This window comes from Apus apus, chromosome 1 (assembly GCF_020740795.1).
Source record: "Apus apus isolate bApuApu2 chromosome 1, bApuApu2.pri.cur, whole genome shotgun sequence".
NCBI classification, from domain to species: Eukaryota; Metazoa; Chordata; class Aves; order Apodiformes; family Apodidae; genus Apus; species Apus apus.
The window spans coordinates 175,067,575-175,087,089 of NC_067282.1; the positions used below are offsets into that span (position 1 = coordinate 175,067,575).

A 19,515-nucleotide genomic window follows, 5' to 3' on the forward strand; every position below is an offset into this window, starting at 1 on the left:
TCCCTTCTCAGGGTGCATCCGGCAGCGCCAGGCTCCTCAAACCCCCACCCCCCACACCTTTGGTTCGGTTTGCTTGTGTTTCCCCCCCTCCCCTCCCTTAATGACACCTCTCGCGGGCTCTAGCGCCGGCTGCACCCGGCGACGTGGGAAGAGCCGCTGTGGGGCGGTGCGCCGGGCCGCTGCCCCGGGCCCCCTGCCTCCCCGGGCGTGCCGAGGGCCCGGCCCGGCGGGCGGTGCGAGAGGCGGAGGCTCCTGCCCCGGGGGCGGGCCGGGCCCCGGGCCCCGCCGTGAAGTGCGGGCGCGGGGATGGCCACAGCCTGAGGGCAGCCGGGCACCTCTTCGCCTCCCCGCCGGCAGGGGCAGGGGCAGGGGCAAGGGAGGCGGAGGAAGGGCCGGGCCGGGAAGGGCCGCCCTCGCCCACCCCGGCGGCGGAGAGCGAGCTGGGGGAGCGGAGGCGAGGGGCTGAGAGGAGAGGGAGCGCGGCCGCGGGGCGACTTCCCGCGGGCGTGGGAGGGGACCGCGGGGGCAGCGGGACACGGAGGAGGGGAGCAAGGAGCATGGAGGAGCCGCGCGGTGCGGGGCCGGCCCCGGCGGCCGGCGGCTGCTGAGGCAGCGGCCCGGGGGCGCTGCGGGCACGCCCGCCGCGGAGCGAGCCATGCGGGTGGCGAGGTGGCTGCCGGGTCTGCTGTGCCCCCTCTCCCTGCTCCTCGCCGCGTCGTGCGGAGTCCGCTTCCACCCGGGACAAGGTAAACGAGCGGCAACAAAGGCGGCGGCTGCCCCGTGGGTCCCGGCCTTGCGGCGTGCGCCCTGCCCTGCGGGGTCCCTGGCGGGGACGGGGAGCGTCTCCTCCCGGGGGGCAGCGGGACGGGGCGCGACCCGCGGGTGCCCACCCGCGGCGGGTGGTGCGGCCGGGGCCGGGTCTCGGCGGGAGGTCCGCGTTGGAGGCGGGCGCCCGCTCCTGCTGTCACTGGAGCCCGGGCTAGCGCGGGGGCTGCCGCTCCGGGAGCCGCCTGGGTGTGATGAGGGTTGGTCTCTGCTGTCGTCTCAGGCTGGGAATCTTGCTTTCTGTTGCAGAGACCTTAGTGAAGCAGCTCTCCTCCTATGAAATCATCACACCTGTCCGAGTGAATGAGTTCGGAGAAGTTTTCCCTCACACCCATCACTTCAGCAGGAGGAAAAGGAGCCTGGAGGCACCACTGGAGCCCACAGCTTTCCGAACGCATTACCAGCTCCGTGCCTACGGGCAGGTCTTCCAGCTCAACCTGAGTGCTGATGCAGGCTTCGTTGCTGCTCAGTACAGCGTGGTGCACGTAGGGGCCCCGCAGAAGCAGCCCTCCCCTGATCTGCGCCACTGTTTCTACCGTGGGCATGTCAACGCGCAGGAGACGCACACGGCTGTCTTCAGCATCTGCGGTGGCTTGGTAAGCATGTTGGCTGCTTCCTCCTGTCTCCATTCATCTTCTTTTCCTCCCTGAAAGAAATGTAGTGGGATGCCTTTGCCACAGAGCTGAGCTGAAAATTCTCAGGCATTTTTCCAAGTAGTTGGTCATGAAATGTCTTGGCACAGGCAGTTTGTAGTCATGATGATACTTTTTTGGCGGGATATACAAATGCTGCTTTTATTGCTGGCCTGTAATAAAATTGGTTGATGTAACTCTCGACACCAAAAGCATTAGAACAGAGAAAAAAACATGCCTCAGAACACACAGTGTGCTATTGTTTTGATACAACGATGCTGTTAATCAGCATCAGTTATGTGTTTGTAGGTTTATAGATACTGTGTGGTTATGAGTGAGGAATAGTGGTACTTGAGATAGTGAGAGAACTGGTGTTGATGATTTTGTTCCTTTGCTTTCAGCGATGCTGTGAAGGTTCTCTTGTCTCTCCGTCCCTGCTTGGTTAGTACCTTACAGTTTGTGTCGTGTATGCTTCCACTCAGGAATCCTTCAGTGCCTTTAAACTGGACCTTGTGAGCTTTCACTGCAGCTTCCAGCTGGACTCTGTGTCCTCAGTCATTGCCTTGCTGACTGAATGCCTAGTCTGAGCCACCAGCAAAGGCCTTGCTGTCGCAGTGCTCTTGGGACCTCCTCTCATTGTTCAGTTCACCTTCTGCCCAGGCAGACACAGCCTTGCAAAGGAAGGGTATGCAGAATACCTAGCACTGTGGCTGCTTTCCCCTTACTAATGAAGCTAGTGAGGTTTTCAGAAGAGGAAGCGTAACCTTGCATGGTGCACTTTTTGTGAGATGTGCCTGTAGTTCTCCAGGGAGGGATCGTGTGGGAATGAAGAGGCGGTCATAACCAGCTGGTAGCCTGAATCTCTACAAAGGATTCTCCAGCCTCACTCAGAGTCTTCAGCCCAGTATTCTTAATCCTCATGGATTCAAAGTAGATGTTAGGTTCTTCATTTGACTGCCTGGGGAGACAAGTTTTATAGAGTCCAGAAAAGAATGGATGTGAAAGGAGGGAGATAGAGGCCAGGTGGAATTTTCCTGTGAAATCATACACTCCCTGAAAATGTTCTCCACTCCCAAGTGGAGCTACCCCCAAAAGTTAGTTAGTAGAAAGACAGGCTTTTGTCAAGGTTTTAAAACTTAATAGCTTTGTGCATTCAACAAATGTACCTGCAAAAATAAGCTAGTCAGTTATTTCTCTTTCATTGAATAGCACCATGCTTCATGAATACATGCAAAGATTTAAGTGGGACTGCTGCCAAGGTAAGATACTACTTACTGTGAGACAGCAGAAACTAGACTAGTGACTTGGTAGCCCCGTATTTATATTTATTTTAAGTAAGATCCCTTCTTTTTGTAGCATCCATTTTCTTCAATGCTGAACTTGAGTTCAGTGTATGGAAATTAAGATACAAGAGATTGCTTTGAACTATTGGGTATAATTTTATCTCCTGGCTTTATATGTACAAGGCAATTGCTGTAGGTGAATGCTGTAAAAGCTGGGGAGGAAAACAGAACATGGACTTAAATAGGTACAGGGAGCTTAACAATGGAATTAAAAATTGTTCTCTGAGTATGTGCCTGAGTGATCTGAAGTAAAAGCAGTTACTTGAGTTAGGTCTCCAAACTCTGCACTATCTTCATTCACAGCTTCACTGCTGCTTCCCAAGTTCCTTGTTTCTTTTTTGAATTCTCAAGTTGACTGTGTTCTCCCCCTCAAACTCTGCTTTCCCTTTTCACCCTCAGTTAAGCTTTTTTCTGAGTGTGCCAAGAGCATGTGCAACCCAGAGTACCCATGGAGCATTACTTAATGGCTCCTGACACCCTGTATGCAGTTCTGTTGTGTTACATTTCAGAGCGTGCTCTGGGTTCAGGGATGCAAATGGCAAAGGGAGGTTAGAAGGTCAGCAGGGAGTCTGTAGTAATTGCCAGGAGGGAGTGTGTAATTAGGGAAGTCTGAGATGCCATCAAAGGCAGAAGGTCACTTGCAGTGATGGCCTGGGTGCCTAGTTGAACATCTGATCACATACAGGAATATTTATTGCATTTTTAATTTTTGAAATGTCACACTTTGTTTAGCTTTATTTTCCTAAGTTCTTTGTATTTTTTTACTTTTATTGCATTGGTTAGTTATAGCTTTCTACAAACATGAGAAACAAGATCTACTGAGGATATCCCTGTATGCATGTAGACTAAAGAGACATCTCAAGCATCATCCAGACAGCAAAATCAAAGAGGTAAAAAAAAAAAAAAAGGAAAATTTACCTTTTGAGAGCATATGGCTTACAAGCTTATTGACAAATACAAATAAATTATTCGCCCATAAAATATCTTAAAATGAGGGAGCCATCACCATTTATAACTAGAATGAACCATCAATTCCTAGCAGGTCCATGCCCAAAGAAAGGAGCTTTATTTTTTAATTTTTAGATCCTGAATGAATGCTGTAGTAACAGTTTTATTCGTTTGAGAAGCCTGACAGTCTTTCTTGGAGGTCAGGAATGTGTTTACTGATGCTAAGGATAGTTGAAATCAGTTTTTGTGAGCTAGGAGAATGTGTGCCAAAGGTGTTTTATGTGCCTCAAGGAAAACGTAAGAAAGGAGGAAACATACATCTTTTTGGGTGTTTGGTCTCTGGAATACAGAACCATTTCAGATGCTTACTGACTGGCAAAAGTTAGGAGGTAGGAGAGTGCAGGTGAATCTTTTCTTGCATGGCTTTGCTAGCTGTTGACTTTCTGCAGTTCAGTAGGGCAGGACTGCTTTGTTCAAATGTAGCTTCTGGAGCTCCAGGAAGCCCCTTAGTAACACTGCTGCACATCAAGCTTACTTTTGTCTGGAGAATGGCAAAAATATGAACTTAAAGTGTAGATCTTCAGAATTTCCTCAGTACAAGAGGTGTTTATTTTTTTACATAACATGGGTCAGGGGATGACCTTTCTGAGAGATTTTGAAATCAATTCTGTCTGCTCCTATGGATGAGTGCAGAGGTTCCTTTTCAGGAAAAGTAGGCAGTTCTGGAATTTATTTTAATGAAATGTATTTTTTCAATTGCTCAGTTTAAGTAAACAAACCCCAGAAAACCACAAAACTTGCTAGAAGGTACTGCTTGCACAGCTAGCATCTAGTTTCTTGAGGAGATCTAGTGCAGGTAACAGGCTCCAGATGTTTGTTCCGCAGTTTTGTGCTGCCTAGTACAAATAACTTCTAAGAGTTAAAGCTGTCTTTGGAAAACCTAATTTAACACTTGTAACTGGAAAATGTGCCTAACTTGACATAACTTAATCTTTGACTTATGGACTGTCACTTTAAAAAAAGTTAGCTTCTAAATCTGAAAGATCAGTTTTCAGCATTCAGATCACATTTATAAACCTATGAGCATCCATAAGCACATACTAGTTTTTCTTGATTTTTATCTTAATATGTAGAGAGATTCCATCACAGGCTAGGAAATCGTATTAAAATGTCAACTCAAGACAGTTAATTTTTGTTTGGACAAACTAAGTCTTATTATCGCTGACTGGCTGATGTGATGATTTCCACTTAACAATTCTGGTTTCACTTGTCATGTAGGTGTATAAGGTGAGTCACTAGTCCTGAATCTCTGCAATGCAACAGTAAAAAATTTAAATTCTTCCATTATCACCCTGTGAGTTTGTTCTATCACCAGCGCAAAATAATTTCAAATGGGACTGACTTTGCAAGTAAAAGATAAGATGTTATTTTTTTGGTTGTTGTTTCTACAGCTAAACAGAACAAGAAACAGATCAGAAAGTAGAGCAGACTCTACCTTTTCTACATCTAGATAAAAAAATTTTGTACTCAGTTGCTTTGTTTGAATTTGTAATTTATTTTTTTTAATGCTTGCTTCTCTGATTATTTGTTCTTTTGCTCCTGACATAATTTCATTTACAATTTTTATCTCATTTACTTTGGGGTTTTTTCCTATTAGCTTTTCCCTAATATGTATTCTCACAAGCAGGACCAGTTTTTAATATCTCCCCTTCTGTGACACTTACCTAGCATTTTTCAACAACAGCCTATTTTAATTACTACTGTTTCCTGCTGGTCAAGGCATGAATGGCACATACCTTTTACTATTGCTATTGCATCTCCTCTAGCTTTGTAGACATGAGATGTCTTTTTCACATACATCTGGAAGTAGACCATAACACTTGAATTTACATGATCCATTATCCTAGAGTCAGTTTCTGTCTGCTTGCCTTTGCAAAATCTGTATTCGTAACACAGTTTGTTTTAAAATAGTAAGACAGCCTAAGTTCCCCCTGTAGCTGTTACAAAAACCTGAAATATCTCCAGTACATTTTCCCTAGACTCTTTACATCTTTTCCTGAAAATATTTCCATGGATGCTCTGCTTTTGCACATGGACCACCACAGATAAGCAAGTGCAGGCAGTAATTGTAATTTTTAACTGAGAAAATGCATGTAGCTATAAATTGCACAGCTGAAGGTCTGTCACAGAAAATGTCTGTTGGAAGCAGTGGGACCTGCATATGTGTCTGCCTTTTCACCAGCAATTACGCATAAGTTGTCCTTTATGTAGGCATGTCCCAGTCTGTTTAACGTTTTATGTCATGGCTGCTCAGCTATCACTGGCCTGCATTTTGCCCCTGTCCTGTGTCTGGTAGCCTTCCCAGGCAGCTGCTTGAGAACATTCTATTTGCCAGATAAATTGTTCTGATGGCTTGCAGCCTTTTCCTAACTGCTGCCTTTATAGGAGATTCATAATCTCTTTTTCATCACTTTGGGTTCACACAGGTGAATTTGCTGCGAAGCTCTGGGCAACCACAGGAGGTCGGATTTACTTACATGTATATAAATATGCACATTCATTAAACTTCCAGGAAGTACACAGCAGGTGCTGTGCACGAACGTAAGCAATGGGTGTGGGCTGAGGACACAACATACAGCCCTTTGCTGGCCCTGCTGAGCCAAATTACTGAAATAGTGTGCAAAACAGCTCAGCTAGTTCAGTGTGTGTGTATAGTAACATTTCCAGCTCCAGGTGCCAACAGTTAGCTGCCATGGATCTTGGGAAATTCTGTGCTTTTGGGCAACAGATAGGCTTCCCACATAAGATAATCTATCTGCAGTAGTCTCAGTTGTCATTCTGTTTCAGAAGTACCCTCATGTAAAAAATTACAAGATTATGATAGCAGAGTGAGACACTGAGAGCAGATGATACCTTGAGTGCTTTTGTCAGTATGTGTATAACCCAAAGGTAACTTACTGTGTGGTTGACTAAAACAGGTGAAAATCTAGCCATACCTTGCATGTACTTAAGTGATAACTGCCTTGTGGTGTCTGTGAGGTTGAAAGCACTTTCTGGAGCTGTACATCTCCCAGTGAGAGGAGAAGGTGGCTCTACATGTGCTTTAAAGCATCAAAGCTAGGAAGCTCTCTTTAAACAAAGTTAAGTCACAAACATACATTTGCTTGAAATTTACTGAGAGACACAAGATAGTATGATGGCATTTCCTCCAGTATGACATCTACAGATCCTCTAGGTCTGTGTTCTGTGGGAGTATTTAACTTGATTATAGTATATTTATGTGTTAATAACAAAAATCCCTAAAAAACAAAAATCAAAGCCAACCCCCTTCCCCACCCCCCCCAAAAAATATAAAATATTTCATGTATATATAAATTTTCATTTTACCAGTTTCAACAGGTATTCCAAATAGCTGCTTTTCCATAATGAGATCTCCACGTATATATCTATGACAAAAGCTGTTATGTATAGTTTTTAACTGAATTGTTTAGCTTGTTCACTGTGAATTGTATATAAAGGCAAAAATAAATAAGTTGCCCCTCTCTCTTCCTTCCACTTCAATGAATTTTGTTAATTGCCATCATCCCTGCTCTTTGCAGCTGTCTTTGGGATTGTAACATTCTCTCAAGTCCTCTTCTATTTAGCGAGTCTGTTGTTAGAAATTGTATTTAGAAACTCTGCCAATACCATTTTTACCTTCAACCAGATCTTCTTGTCTAGAATAGCCTTACAAAGTGATGTTCTGGTTACCTAGAGCCAGGACTTATACTTCATGCAAGAATATTCTTTCCCTTTTCTTTTTAGCTCTCTTGTGAGGAAAGGCTGAGGTAGCTGGGACTCTGCAGCCTGGAGAAGAGAAGGCTGAGAGGACACCTTATTAATGCCTGTAAATATCTAAGGTGTGAGTGTAAGGAGGATGAAGTCAGGCTTTTTTCAGTAGTGCCCAGAAATTGGACAAGGGGCAGTGGGCATAAACTGAAACACAGGAAGTTCCATGTGAACATGAGGGAAAACTTTACTCTGAGGGTGACAAAGCACTGGAACAGACTACCTAGGGAGGTTTGTGGAGTCTCCTTCCCTGGAGACATTCAAGACCCACCTGGATGCAGTCCTGAGTGCTGTGCTCTAGGCAATCTTGCTTTAGCCAGGAGAGATAGAGGGTTGGACTAGATGATCTGTAGAGGTCCCTTCCAACTCTGATGATTCTGTGATTATGCAAAACGTAAATAAATACCTTTTGTGTGTGTGTTCTTGAATGGAAGTAACTTGGCAGTAGGTACACTGGATCCAGTGCTGCTGTTATCAGCATGGCTAGATTGGGTGTGATCTAAACACAAATATGTAAGATCCTTTCAGGAGTTTACATAGAATTTAAATTCCAATCTGGAATTATATAATTGTATTAACAAGTGCCTGTTGAGACTGGGACACTTATGAGCATAGGTGGGTACCTCATCAATTATGTTCAAGATGTGATTAAGTGTGCTAAAGATGTGATTGCTATCTGCCCATGAAATCTTAAGATCATGGAATTTCTAAGGAGATGCAGATAGATCATAGCTAAATTTAGAATGAAAGATTTTTTTTTTCTCCATAATAAGTTTTTAGCATTTTATTCTGTTTCTGAGGCCTTCAAAAATAATGTTGTTTTCAGTCACTTCTACAAAGGTGTTCTACCAGAAATCACTTATTCATTGCTAGATATTTCTTCCCTGTTGCTTAGCTGGTGCATTGCTTATTATTTTCTTATTTTTATTGTAGTAGCTCTAGTTTCAGTTAATCTGTTAGCTTTCAGCCACTAACAGTTGTTTTCTAGCTGAATTACCTTCTAGTAGAAATAGTTTTTCCAGATTTTGGCAGGGTACTGTGATTAGATAACCTCTAATACTTATTCTTCAGTGAACTAATTAAGCTGTAGTTAAGTGTCTCATTAGAAAACATTGTAACAGTGAAGCAGGAAGAGAAGGGTGAAGGGCTTCTCACATGATTCAGAAAAGCTTTGAATTAACACAAGAGGGAGGGAGGTTGGAAACACAATAGTATGAAAGGAAGGGATTTTGTAATTTACTTTACCCATGAAAGTACTTTTGCTGTAAACTACTTGCAGGGTTTTGGTTTGAGTTAAGAAGCCCTACCATGAGGGCATGAAAAATATTTGAGTACAGCTTACCTGGGAGGGAGTCTGCCAGGTTACAGCCATGTTTTCCAGAACTCGAGTTGTTCTTTTAGCATTTTTCTGAGACATTTTCAATTTTGCTATTGGACATGTTTCTGAAACCTGCTCTATATCCCTTACGTTTTCCATGTGTTTTATGAAGTTGCCCTTATACACAAGGATGTAATTTGTATGTGGGCATGGTGCATGCTCTAACCATAAATTCTGCAGTATTTATTTCTTCTACTCTTGGAATAAATACATTGATTAAGACTATACAGGTTTAAGCCATTTTAAACAACTAAGACATACCATATATAGTGAGTAGCTGTGTTGATCCACTCAACCTTGATTTAATATAAAATGTCTAACTTATCCTGAGTATTTTAAATCCAAGAAATAAATTGACTTTCTCATGTGGGTTTTCTCATAAATTTATTCAAATTGATGCATGTCCATAGTCCTGGGTAGCACTCCCTCTTTGGACCACTTATTTGTCATGTGCAAAAGATTGATTTCAATTTTTTACTGTACTTCTACTGAAGACATCTTTTAAATGTGCTCTTACCTCATTATTTGAGAACAGAAATAGGATATTTCAGGCAGATTTCTTATTATATGATTTGCAAGGCATCTGTAGATGATAAGTAAATCCAGTTAATTTCTGATTTCATTTCCTGCAAATGCTTGGGCTCCTGTTTCAGCAACCTACCTCTGTACATCTAAGTGATTTTGGTTTATTTGATTTTGCCAAAAGTATTTTTCATTTGGATCTCAAAGCTCACTTCTTCATGTGCCTAACTCACAATTATGGCTCCATTTTTATCATCAGAGTCTGTCACCAGAGTAAATGTTGCTTTCATGAATGAAGGACTATAACACAGCAGGACTTTAATAATTTATATTAAAAAACTGACATGAATCTTAGCATCAGTTCTTGCTGCTTTGTCCCTGAGTGACAGGCTCTTCTTGTCTGTTCCTGTCATTTTGCTCAGAAGGTTGCACCTCCTTAGGACTGACAAGCTATGGCATATCTATTTTTATGAGGCCCTTCCCAGGGCTGCACAAAGTGTTCTCAATATGCTTGATCTGCTGTCCTCTAGAAACCATATGTCCTGAGATTACTGGGATGTCAGAAGGCTGAACTGAACACAAAAAGGATCCAGCATGAAGACTACTTGTAAAGAATTTAAATGCAACTGAGGGAAAAAAGTTTTTATGCAAGTTAGATTTAAACAGTCTTGAAAGGAAAAATACTGTTTAGCTGGGTCTTTTTTCATTCTGCAACAAAGGTGGTGCAGAAGATCCAGCCACAATGGATTTACAGTAACGGTGGTCTTGGATGATGCATACACTATGTATCATGCAAGACTACAGATAGTGTGACATATGCCTAAAGCTTAACAGACTTTTAAACAGTGAAAACTGATAACTGCTAGAAGGTTCCCAAATTCAAGGGGAAATTATAATTAAATACAATACCCTGGACGCTAAGGTGGTCTGTTGCAGATTTTAAGACTATTTTCACGTTGCTTTAAAAAACAAAACCTCTTCTCACTTCTTGTGGAGCTTGCTCCGCCATTTGCTGTAACCCTGAGTTTCAAGGTTGACCTGAACACTTAATCTGTTAAACCATATTACATAGATTATCACTGTCCTCTTTTTGATCAACACAAAGTCATAGAATGGCTTGGGTTGGAAGGGACCTTAAATATCACCTCGTTCCATCCCCCCTGCTGTAGGCAGGGACACCTCCCACTAGACCAGATTGCTCAAAGCTCCATCCAACCTGGCCTTGAACACTTCCAGGAAGGGAACATCCACAACTCCTCTGGGCAACCTGTGCCAGTGTCTCACAATCCTCACAAGAAAGAATTTCATCCTTATATCCAATCTAAATCTACCCTCTTTCAGCTTGAAACGGTTACTCCTCATCCTACATCACTTCCTCCAAGCTCAAGATAGGTGCATTCCTTTGAGAAAAAAATAGAATCATAGAATCATTAAGGTTGGAAGGGACCTTAAAGATCATCAAGATCCAACCCCCCTGCCATGAGCAGGGAACCCTACCACTAGATCAGGTTGCACAAAACCTCATCCAAACTGGCCTTAAAAGCCTCCAGGGATGGGGCATCAGCAGCCTCCCTTGGCAACCCATTCCTGTTCCTCACCACTCTATAGGGAAGAATTTCTTCCTAATATCTAACCTAAATCTCCCCTCTCTCAGTTTAAAACCATTACCCCTTGTCCTATCACTATCTTCTCTGGTGAAAAGCCCCTCCCCAGCTTTCCTGTAGGCCCCTTTCAAGTACTGGAAGGCTGCTATAAGGTCTCCCTGGAGCCTTCTCTTCTCTAGGCTGAGCAGCCCCAACTCTGTCATAGCAGAGGTGCTCCAGGCTTTTGATCATCTTGGTGGCCCTTCTCTGGATCCTTTCCAACAGGTCTGTATCTTGTGCTGAGGGCACCAGAACTGTACATAGTATTCCAGGTGGGAAAGAAGGGAAGCCTGAGAGGGGATCTTATTAATGTTTACAAATATCTGAAGGGTGCATGTCAAGAAGTAGGGGCCACTCTCTTCAGTTGTGCCCTGTGATAGGAAAAGGGGCATTGGATGCAAACTGGAACACAGGAACTTCCACTTCAACATGAAGAAAAGCTTCTTTACTGTAAGGGTGATGGAGCCCTGGAACAGGCTGCCCAGAGAGGTTGTGGAGTCTCCTTCTCTGGAGACTTTCAAGACCCATCTGGATGTGTTTCTGTGTGACCTGCCCTAGGTGATCCTGCTTTATCAGGAAGGTTGGACTTGACCTCCAAAGGTCCTTTCCAGTGACTACCATTCCATGATTCTATTCCCTACTGATACACCAAAACTTCTAACAGGATGTAGTGTGCCTTTTCACTCTAAGTGCTTAATTGGCTGAAATGAGGAAGTTCTCAACAGTCTGAAAATAACTTGATTAAATTCTTCCGTGGTTTTTCTCTCTTGTAGTCTCCTGAGATAAGCTACTTAAGCCTTAGGAAACTATGAATTTGGTTGAAGTGCAGAGAGAAAGAAGAGATTCTGTTTAAGGCTTTCATAATTGAATGCATTATGGGTCAGAAAGGTGGGAGAAAGGAGCTTAAGTTTTGTTCTTTGTTTATGTACTAGTGCTTTTGTTCGTAATGAAGTTCCTTTCGTTCCCACTGCACAGTTACCCACGTGTGTCTGTTACAGGGGGGAGGGGAAAAAAAAACAAGGAGAAAAACACATTAATGAAACTGTGAACTTTGAATTTCTGGAACATCTTTCAAAGTATTTAAAAAGAACATCAGGCCAACACTCTTTCTAATCTATAGGCAAAATGCCAGTTTAGAAGAAAGATACTATATAAATTATGTAAATGACAGAAGACAGCACATCAGTCTAGAATTTGGACAGCATTTGAATCCTGAATTGCTTGATGGCCTCTGCTCCCCTTTGCACGGTTCTAAGCTAGTCCTGCTTGGTTAGACTTGGATTCTCTTTACTTGTGTGATCTCCTTTGTTTCATTAACTCTGTTTAGTGATGATCTATGATACACTGTTAATATGGAAGGAAGTCTGTTATGAGTTATTCTAGTGGGATAAGTCTCTGAAAACAAACTTCTCTTTGCTTTGCCTTCAAGCTTCCATCTTCAGCTTCCACTGAAGTTTCCTCTGTCTCATGTGCAAATTCACTTCTATTAATTTCAAAATATTATAATAAATATTTTATTATTTCAATTAAAGTTATTTTTATATAAATATTTTTAGTGGGAAATAAATCCATTACTACTCTTACTTTCAGATGGGCACCTTTAAGGCACATGATGGTGAATATTTTTTAGAACCTCTGATGAAAGCGGATGGAGGTGAACATGAAGATGAACATAACAAACCACATCTTATATACAGGAATGAAGAACTTAAAAAAAAGTATAAGAAATCCCACAAACCTTGTGAAGTTTCAGGTATAGTAGTACCTTAAATTTCAATATGACTTTTTCAAATGTCAAATATTAAAAAAAAGGGGGAGTTTCACAAATGATATTTATCTCCAGGTTGTTCCAGTAGACCCTACATCTCTTTCATGTAGGCTTATCAGTAATTTCTTTTATTTCTTTCAGTGGTTTATTTACAGGTAGGAGAAAATATGCGTGTTAAAAAAACCACCAATTGTGATACTGCAGGAACTTTTCTGTGGGTTTACTTTTAGACCTGCATTGCCCTATATGTATGCATTTAAAAGGTTAAAAGGTAGACTGACAGGAGTTGCTTATATTTGCAAAAGATAATGAACTTATTGCAAGTCTAACAGGTAACACAGCACATCTGTCTTCCTTAATAATGGAAGTTTTCAATATTACCCATTAATACACATTTTTCTCCTTAAGAGTATTTTAATAATTTATTCATACTACATATTCAGAAAATTTAGTTGTACTTCATTAATGTTAAAGCAAGTATGAGTGCATAAATGTTCCTGTTTGAAGAAAAGGAAAATGATATTAAACTATATATTTTTAAGGAATATCTGTCCAGATGTTTGAAAATATGAATTGCAAAAATAATGGTATTGCTTGGCTGGCTAGTGCTTTTAATTTCGGAAAATTCTTAAAACATATTTTATGCTGAGAAACAGTATGTTGAGAATTCTGCTTTCCTGTAGATACTAAGGTCAGAAAGCAACCATTTCTGATAATTTTGTATTTGTCAGCTTCTAGTGAAAAGTATTTCTTATCTTTAGCTCTATTTTTAGGAAGCTGTTGAAATCTACTCATTTATTACCATCACACAACAAGGAGTTAGTACTTTGTTTAAAAATCAAACAAATGTTGTTATTCAGTTTTTTAATGATGAATAATATATACTGAACCAAAGCAGGAGTTTTTAAGTTTGTTGTGTGGTTTATTTTTTTTCTGTGTTGCATGTGAGAATTCTATCAATATAAGCAACTTAGTGTGAGAAAAAAAGCATTAGCAATATGGACGTTTTCACCCTATTCATTTATTGGAGCAGCTACAAAAGATTATGAGCCAGGGATTGCTGTCGTTTTTGGAGGATCAAAGTTGCAGAAGTGTTCATGGAGAAAATCCTTGTGTTGTTAGGATTTATGTCTTTCTAAAGAAGAGACTTGTCTCCTTTAACACTAGCCTTGTCTTGTTATTCACATCCTCCCTTCAAGTATAACAGAGTATATCTAGCAATACTTTTGATCATCAGAGTATCTTTTTCTCTAGTAAGTGAACCTTGACGGAGGATATTGAGAGGCATAGCATTCAGTATGTCTTTTTAGTTTGAAATTGAACTGTGATAATGACTTCTAAAATTGTCCAGCTAATCCTTTCCTCACTTTGTACTGGTTTCTTCTAAATTAACTTTCTGATGAATAGTTAATTGAAAACCCTGGTACCAGCCTTGCTCAAGTTGGAATAGGACATTTGCTGCATGTCCTCTATCCATAAATCCTGTTTCCTTAATATAGGGAAGTTTATTTTAGTTTGCCATGATATGTCATTTTATAAATACGACAGTTATTACTCTATCCACTCGTTGATTTCTGGTGTTTATAAACAAAATTAATTTGATTTATTTTGGTATTGAATTTGCCTTGGCTGGTCCATACCTTTAAGTTGTCTTTAAACTCCCAGTTTAAATATAGATGCTGTTTTCTGTTTTGTCAGTATTTTGAAATCTCAGACACCCTCTGTAACACAGTGTAAGTAGTCTGCATATGAGATTGCTTCTCTGCCAGTTCTCTTTAGTGTATCAAACTCAGTCAGTCTGAACACATCTCATATGTGTATGTGCTCATGAACAAGTTCCTTTTCAGTGTGTCCTCCAAATTCTCTCCTCATTATTGTCAGTGCTAATAGTTTTTGCAATTATTTTAGCTATATTTGTGACTGACTTTTAGGCAATTACTTTAAGGTGCTCCCTGTTCTCCCTCTACTGTTGTTTTCAGGCTGTTTTGTGCCCTAACTTTAAAAAGGACAGACTGTTGTCCTGTCAAAAGTAACTTGAAGTTTATGGATGAGAGCTCTTCCCTTGAAATATGGAATGCATAGATTTAAATCCTCTGAAGTTGAGGGTGGTGGAGTTGGGATCTCTAAATTCTCGTCAGTGCTGCAGTCACTAAGTCATTAAAATAAAAAGGAGACATATCCTTTGGCAGCTACTTTGAAAGGAAATGTAGCTTCCAGAAAGACAGTGGAGGTTTGATCTGAGGGAGCTGAAGTGTCTAGTGAGACCCTTAAGTTCTGGAGGGTAGTGAGAATTCAAACATGCTTCTCAGTAAAGCGTTTTTCTTAGCTATTGCTAAGGTGACTCCCTGATCAATGCATGGGTTTTATGTATCAGGCATCAGAAACCTCTGGTAGCTGGACTATACAGCATTATAGGAAGTGTTATTATACTTGGTTTGGAGGAATCTGAGCATGTTCTATATTTCCTTTGGAACTTGATGCTGCATAGTGAATATTCACAAAGCATTCAAGTAAATCATACTTGCTTATGAAGCAAAGTCTATACTTATATAAATATGATGGTTATATAAATGAAAAAAGTCAATAGATATTTATATTCAGGACTCAGGCCTACTCTTCGTTATGGTTGGTTTTGATTGGTTCTGTTGGTGTCAAAGGTTTCTTTGTGAAATACGAATTTTGTTCCATTAACTTTCTTCCTTTGATGCAGTGCTTAAGGTGTGGTGATTGTCTCCTTGCAGTCTGCCTGTTAGGATTCTATGACATTCTAGGAACTGGGTAATACTACTGTCTCTTAACTAATTTTTAACAATGAATCCATATATGGCAGAACTATGTGACAATATACAAGATACCTAATTTGATGTTCCTATTAAAGTCTTCAATGTTTAATACATATTTTTTAAATCCTTGCATTGGTTATCTTGGAAACAAGACTATTAGTATAAGTTTGCTTTGTCTATCTTGGGCAGCCTTTTGCCCATCTGTCTTTTTAAATTTAGAAGCTGCATTCAACAGTAAATTGTTTTTCACTTTACAGAAAAAGAGTTGAAGAAGAGCACTTCATTACCAACCTTTCACAGTTTAAATGAAGGAAGCGATGTTTTACAGAAGTCTCTCAGTTTAAAATATGCTTTAAATAACCTATCTATAGAGGATGGTGGCAATCCACATTCCAGGAAAAAACGTTTTCTTTCCTATCCAAGATACGTAGAAGTGATGGTTACAGCTGACACCAAAATGGTTCGTCACCATGGGCAGAATTTACAACACTATGTACTAACACTGATGTCAATAGTAAGTAAACATAAGTTCATAAGTATTAGCTATTTCAGTTACTGTTTATTGTTTTCTTTTCTACAGCTCTCCTGTCTTCTGATTTTACCAAATTCGTTATTATAAGAAAGGGATTCCATAAACATTAAAGAAAAAAAAAAAAAGTAGGGCCAAAACTTCAGATTCAATACTAGATCTTCTTGGTTTAATGCAGTAAGCTGTGTAGGTGAAATGCTGTAATCTTTCCTGATGTGCTGTTGCATTAGAAGAATACTTAAGCTTCAGTGACTTACGGACATATGGAATATGACATAGGGAATATGACATATGGAATAAATACAGTAGACAAAGGTTAAAAGGCACTGGGAAAACATACTTAGTTATAGTTTTTTTCAGTAATTTCAAATTTAAAGAAGTCAGGCTTTGAGTTAGCATCATTTAACCGAGCTCTTTCTGCAGTTAATTTTTTCTTGAACCAAAAGTCTCTTCCGTTGATACAGGCTTTAGTACAATAAGCACTGTAAAACCAAGAGTTTTACCATGACATCTGTTGAACCATTTTTTAGGAGGTGGTGTGCTAAAATATTCTGCGTAGAAATTATTTCTACATTTCTGCCCTTCCCTCCATTCAAGAAAGTTAATTTATATGAAACTGCATCTAACTTTGGGCTTGCAAATTAAGACTCCTACGTATAGGTATCTGTGGAGATATCTGCTTTAAATAATAGCTATTCAGCTGACCAGTTACAGACATCTAGTTTTGGATGAATAGGTGAGTTCTCTAGTTTCCACTGGGATCAATTAATTTGCTTCATAAAAGCGTCCAGTGCAATTTAGGATGCCATGGACATCTCACTTGGCCTCAGCTGATGCCTCCCTGTAGATCATATGTTGTACCTACCAGTTCTGTGTGTCTGATACCTACAGCATCTGAAGTGACCCTAGGTAACGTGTAGCTAGGCAGCTGAACTGAGTTCTGCTCACTCTGATCACATATATATTGCTTTGTCAGGTAAATCAAATAATGCATATGAAGATACTCTTCATTCTTTTGTCTTGCTTTTCCTTCCCCCTAATAGTTGTTGTTCAGTAAGCTTGTAATAAATGTGAAGAATAGGAAGAAAACAAGTGACTACTACTCTTCTATATAATCTGTATTGGAATTCATCACTATGGAGGTGGGTCATTTATTGACCTGTAGCCTATTAATGTTTGAAATAGAACCATTATTAGTCTTATTTCATTACCCATAAAGGGAAGAAATGAAAATATTAAATGTTATCCTTTATGACATTATACAGATACCTTTGATTATTAAAGTTAACTGGTACTTGTGTCTGGTCAAGCAACTTCTTTTGTTACAGAAAATCATCAGGTTGCTGGCATTTTAAATGAATCAAGCATTATATTCTACTCTTTCAATAATTCTGAAGGTTTTAAGGATATTTAGTTTTGGCTTGGATTTTAAAGAAACAGATTAAGCATATAAATTCAATTAAATTTTAATGAATCATAGACATCTAGCTCCCAGAACAGTCCTGTCCCATTTTTTTAAATTTTTTTTAAGCATCAACAAAGCCACCAAAGTAAACTTGTTTTACGAGTGGAAAATAAGAGCTGAAATATACTGCTAAATATTTTTAGGATTTTAAGTGTCTTGTCACTCATCCAATTCAAGCAGAATAGGCTTAACTCTCAGCATGCTAGTAATCCCATTGAACTGGAACCCAAATGCATTTTCTCATTTCTGTAAAACTGCATAAATCTTGGCAAGATGAGTATTAACAGTATTTACACTATGTCTTGGAAATCCTTAATAGTTCTGATTGAAATACGTATTTAAAAATACAAGAAATACCTTGGGGGGTTGGACTAGGTAATCTTTTGAGGTCCCTTCCAACCCCTAAGATTCTGTGAATCTGTGATTCTACCTTTGCCATAGGATTTTATCAAAACTTTTGTGTTGAAATACAATAAAGAATGGTATTATTTAATGTGATAAATGATAAATAAAATAAAGATGTGACTGTTTAACTCACAGTGTTCTTTCCTGTTCTTCCAAGCATTGCATCAGCAGAGCAGGCATTAGGTACTGCCTTAATAGGTTTAGTAGCTGGAGTGCTGTATCTTAGATGCGTTATGCTGTGACAGTTCAAAGTCCCTTTCATGAAGGCTTGATCTTAGCAAGTGATGTAATCCATTGAGACACTGGAGTTTAGTGTAAAAGCACCAAAATCCCATCAAATCTGGTTCCATGATACATTTTGAGGTACTGTCCTCCTTTTCTGAATCAAGTACCTGATTACTGACATCTTTTTTGAGAAGTATACTGCTTATGTAGTTAGTTTGGCAGTAGAAAAATTCTTGGTCTGTTCTTAGTCTGCTTGCAGCAAGAACTTTGTAATCTTGCCTTTGTGAAAAGAAACCTTGATGTGTAGAACACCTGTGGTAGGGCTGTGTTGGCCAGCTCAGACAGTGAACTTGGCTGACTGCCTAGTCATGTGAGTGCTGGAGTTGGAGCATGGGAGGAGAGCAGCCATGCATTCAAGGAGAGGATTGAGACAACATCTGTGTAGATAATTTAACTTGCAGTAAGATAATGGTACAATTTTATCATTATAACATGGTATTAAAAGCTGAGTCTGGAGAAGAGGAGGCTGAGAGGTCACCTTATTACTCTCTTAAAACTACCTGAAAGCAGCTTGTAGCGAGGTCAGTGTTGGTCTCTTCTCCAAAGTACCAAGTGATAGGACAAGAGGAAATGGCCTCAAGTTGCACCAAGGGAGGTTTAGATTGGATATTAGGAAAATACTCTTCACCAAAAAGGTTGCCAAGTATTGGAACAGTCTGCCCAGGAAAGTGGTGGTGTCACCTTCCCTGGAGGTATTTAAAAGAGGTGTAGATGTGGTGCTTAGGAACATGACTTAGTGGTGGACTTAACAATGTTAGGTTAATGGTTGGACTCTGATCTTAAAGGTCTTTTCCAACATGAATGATTCTATGAAGTTTTGCAGTATGTAGGCAGACACATACTTGCCTGCCTTGACACTTCACTGCTGTTAGTGCTGTTTACTAATGTTATTACCCAGGTGGTGGTGATTGTTGGTGTTAATTAGATATTTAATGATTAGACTAGTACATTGTAGTAGTAGTACAGGGTTCAAGATATGTCCTTATAGCGAAGCCCTGGAACTGTTTAATTTTGGCAAAGGCCTTGTTCTAAGCAACCTAGGACTCATCTTGTGTATAAGGAGACATTTTGCCAAGCAACACTCATAACTCTTTTCCTCAGTGGAGTTTCAAATGGCTACAGCAGCCTGTCTATGTTTGTGCCTTGTGAAATTATCTTTTC

General features: G+C 40.4%; 1 protein-coding gene across 1 annotated transcript in view; it reads left to right on the top strand.

The window, feature by feature from the left end:
* The first annotated feature begins 655 nt into the window (after positions 1–655).
* The window catches only part of ADAMTS20 (ADAM metallopeptidase with thrombospondin type 1 motif 20), a 90,804-nt gene continuing 71,944 nt past the window's right edge, over positions 656–19,515 (top strand). The window contains exons 1-4 of the mRNA XM_051607916.1: positions 656–746; positions 1,075–1,421; positions 12,710–12,872; positions 15,928–16,184. Of these exons, the coding sequence (XP_051463876.1) occupies positions 656–746; positions 1,075–1,421; positions 12,710–12,872; positions 15,928–16,184 (858 nt within the window). The remainder of the gene's footprint in view (positions 747–1,074; positions 1,422–12,709; positions 12,873–15,927; positions 16,185–19,515) is intronic.